This window comes from Artemia franciscana, unplaced genomic scaffold (assembly GCF_032884065.1).
Source record: "Artemia franciscana unplaced genomic scaffold, ASM3288406v1 Scaffold_6153, whole genome shotgun sequence".
NCBI classification, from domain to species: Eukaryota; Metazoa; Arthropoda; class Branchiopoda; order Anostraca; family Artemiidae; genus Artemia; species Artemia franciscana.
Genome location: NW_027066433.1, coordinates 6,545 through 9,424, shown reverse-complemented (window position 1 = coordinate 9,424; position 2,880 = coordinate 6,545). Strand labels below are relative to the sequence as shown.

The 2,880-nt window shown below is 41.7% G+C and overlaps 1 protein-coding gene across 1 annotated transcript; it reads right to left on the bottom strand.

Moving 5' to 3' along the window:
* Nucleotides 1–281: 281 nt before the first annotated feature.
* Nucleotides 282–1,433, bottom strand: LOC136043458 (uncharacterized). Its single transcript, XM_065728379.1, has one exon. The coding sequence runs from the start codon at nt 1,431–1,433 to the stop codon at nt 282–284; it is 1,152 nt and encodes a 383-aa protein (XP_065584451.1).
* Between the last annotated feature and the right edge of the window lie 1,447 nt (nt 1,434–2,880).

Here is a 2,880-nt window from a genome sequence, read left to right as displayed (position 1 = left end):
GAGTAACGAATCTCTGCAGCTGGTGTCGCCGGTGCAGTTGACGGTGACGGGCAAGGATCTAGTAGATCCGATACTGGTGGGTTTCTCTCTGTTGCTGATGGGCACGGCTCTGCCTTAGGACGGTCGCTGACAGACGCAGCATAAAAATCCTCATCAGAAAAAGCATTGCGGTTGAAGGGCCAAATGCCAGGCTTCGAAAACCCAGAAATGATGTTGTTCATGGTCAGTGCATTTGGATAAGCATTTCCTACAAGCTGAGCAATATGGGTGATCTGGATCCTCTAAAACGGATTTGAAGTCATACAATCATGAAATGCTCTTTTCAAAGCAGACTTCAGTGGTCCATAGATAGTAATATCTAGAGGCTGAAGACGATGACTGCAGTGGGGTGGGAAGGATAGTAAAACAATGCCATTTGCACGGGCGTACATGATAACGTCAAGACCGATGTGGCTCTCATGGTTATCGAGCAATAAGAGGACCGGGCTGTCCTTGGAACATCGAACTTGTTTCTTGAAATGCTGTATCGCCTCGTAAAACAATGTTGCAGTCATCCAACCAGTTGTTTGGGCTAGGCCGAGACTTCCTGCAGGGGCCCCAAACATCATATGATCCTTGAACTTTGCTCTGGGGAATACGAAGACTGGTGGCACGGTTCCACCAATAGCATTGACAAAGCAACAAACAGTAACAAGTTCACCCCTTTCAGCTGTGGTAACCTGACCAACCTGCTTGGTACCGGTTTGTGCTATCACCTTGGGGCTGTCAAGTACAGTTGTGACCCCCGTTTCGTCACAGTTCCAAATGCTTCCTCCTGTGAACTTGTATTTGTGCAGGACAGCCTCCAAGTTGTCAAGGAATCTGTCAACATTAGCACGATTGAAGCTCGAGCTGCGAGCTAAGCTAGTGTTCTCTGGCTTTCTGAGAGACAAATCACCTTGCCTTATCATAAAGCCCTTCATCCAGTCTGGCCCAGCCATCTGTGCTTCTTCCCAGTTGTGAGGAACTTTCTTATCTAGTCTTTTTGCATAATCATATGCAAACTTTCGTGTTTGCATCAGGGTCATACCATAATGGACTTTCGAACAATGTTTCAAATAAACAGCAAGCTGGCCCTCTTCATTGGCCGTGAAAACTTTTGCAGTTGACAGTCTCTCTTTTCTTGTCGGAAGAAAAGCACTATTGAATGTGCCACCACTAGAGGTTCCAGAATTAGAGACCCCAGCTTGAATAGGCACTGGTATGCCCCCTTGCTCTTGCTCGCGTAGTTCTTTTGCTCGGCGAACGTTGTCGATAAGGGTTGATTTCGGTATTCCGAAAGCTGTTGCAGTACTACGAATTGAAGCTTTGTCCATCAAAACTTTGGAAACAGCAATGTTCATAGCCTCATCTGACACACCCTTCGGGCGTTTTGGAACTCTGTTCCGAACCATAACCAATGATCTGGAAGAAACTTTGAAATTAAGACTTACCGAATTTGGCAGTGTAAAAATGACCTACAGTAAAAGTTTGCGTATGTTTAATAGTGAACCTATTAAACACTGGTATTAAGTTAATATAGAAAATATTATTCATTAGTTTAATTGATTAAAAAAAATTTCACAAAAAGAAGTTTTCCCAGGAAAAGTAAAGAACTACATTAAACCGAAGATGAATATTAATAAAGTCAAATAATTTTTCCGGTGTAAAACTGTTCAAGTCAAACTCAAAACCCGCAAAAACTAAGAGGAGTAAGGCACACACCCCTCCCCCCGCCGTGCCTTCTAAAGACCAGAACATAATTTTCGATCTACTGAAAACAATCGTTACTTCTCCAGTCATTGAAAAAAACACAATCATAGCCAAAATTACTGAAAACAGACTAATGAATGGGTATTGACAATTTAATAAAAATTACTGTAATTCGTCTTTGAAGGTCTTAATAATTTTGGATTTATTAAAGTTAAAAATGAGAAAATATACAAAATGTATTTTGTTTTGATTTAATTCAACACTTCCCTCAACATTCCCTAAAAGCTTCACTTGAATGCCCTTGGCATTTTTGGACACCATGGGCGAAACCTGCTCCCCTTTCCTGATAAAAGTACTATACATAAATAATGGGCTAATTGCTTAACTTACTGTCCTTTCTCCAACGACTGCGCGGTGGAGGTTGGGTTTGTTTTTTGGTTTGACATTTTCAGAAGCATAGTTATATGACCTTTCAACTATGCTTAAATGACTATCTCAAAATTTTGATCAGGTGGCTTTGGGTGGAAAAGGGGCTTTTAGGAAACCTATTGAAATTTTGAAACTTTGAAAAAATTTGATTGAGACTTCTATGTTCAAAAGGGCATCACTGCCCTTCTCTCGTTCTGAAAGAAACAAACTCTTTTGGTACACCTTACTTTAGTTCTATGCTGGGAGCATCAATGTTAACCGCAATTGAATTGTAGAGAGACCTATCTTTAACTTAAAACTGGTAAGGTTACGTTATTCATCAGGTTGGGGTGCCTCCGGTCAGCGACCGAAGGTGCCCCGTCGTGGACTGACCGAAGGTGCCCCAGCCGCCATTTTGTCAAACTTATTTTCTGACCCGAAAACAGAGAAAGATTTCTCCTTAGAAATACCACTATCTTCTAGTCCTATCATTTCTATGTGTATACAAATTTAATCATCGAAATCCATGCCAAACAGAAGGGGAAGGCTAGGTTCAAACAGAAGTAGAGAAACTTACTTTTCGCAAAAAAAAATGGTACGAAACTCTCTCCAGCTAAACTGGCTGAAGCTAACTGAGGGAAATTTTCTTCGGACATCCGCCTTGGATAAACAACCTCCCCAGTGCCATCTAGCATAAAAATACGTAAACTCAAAATGAGCTATTGGGGGTGACCGGAGGCA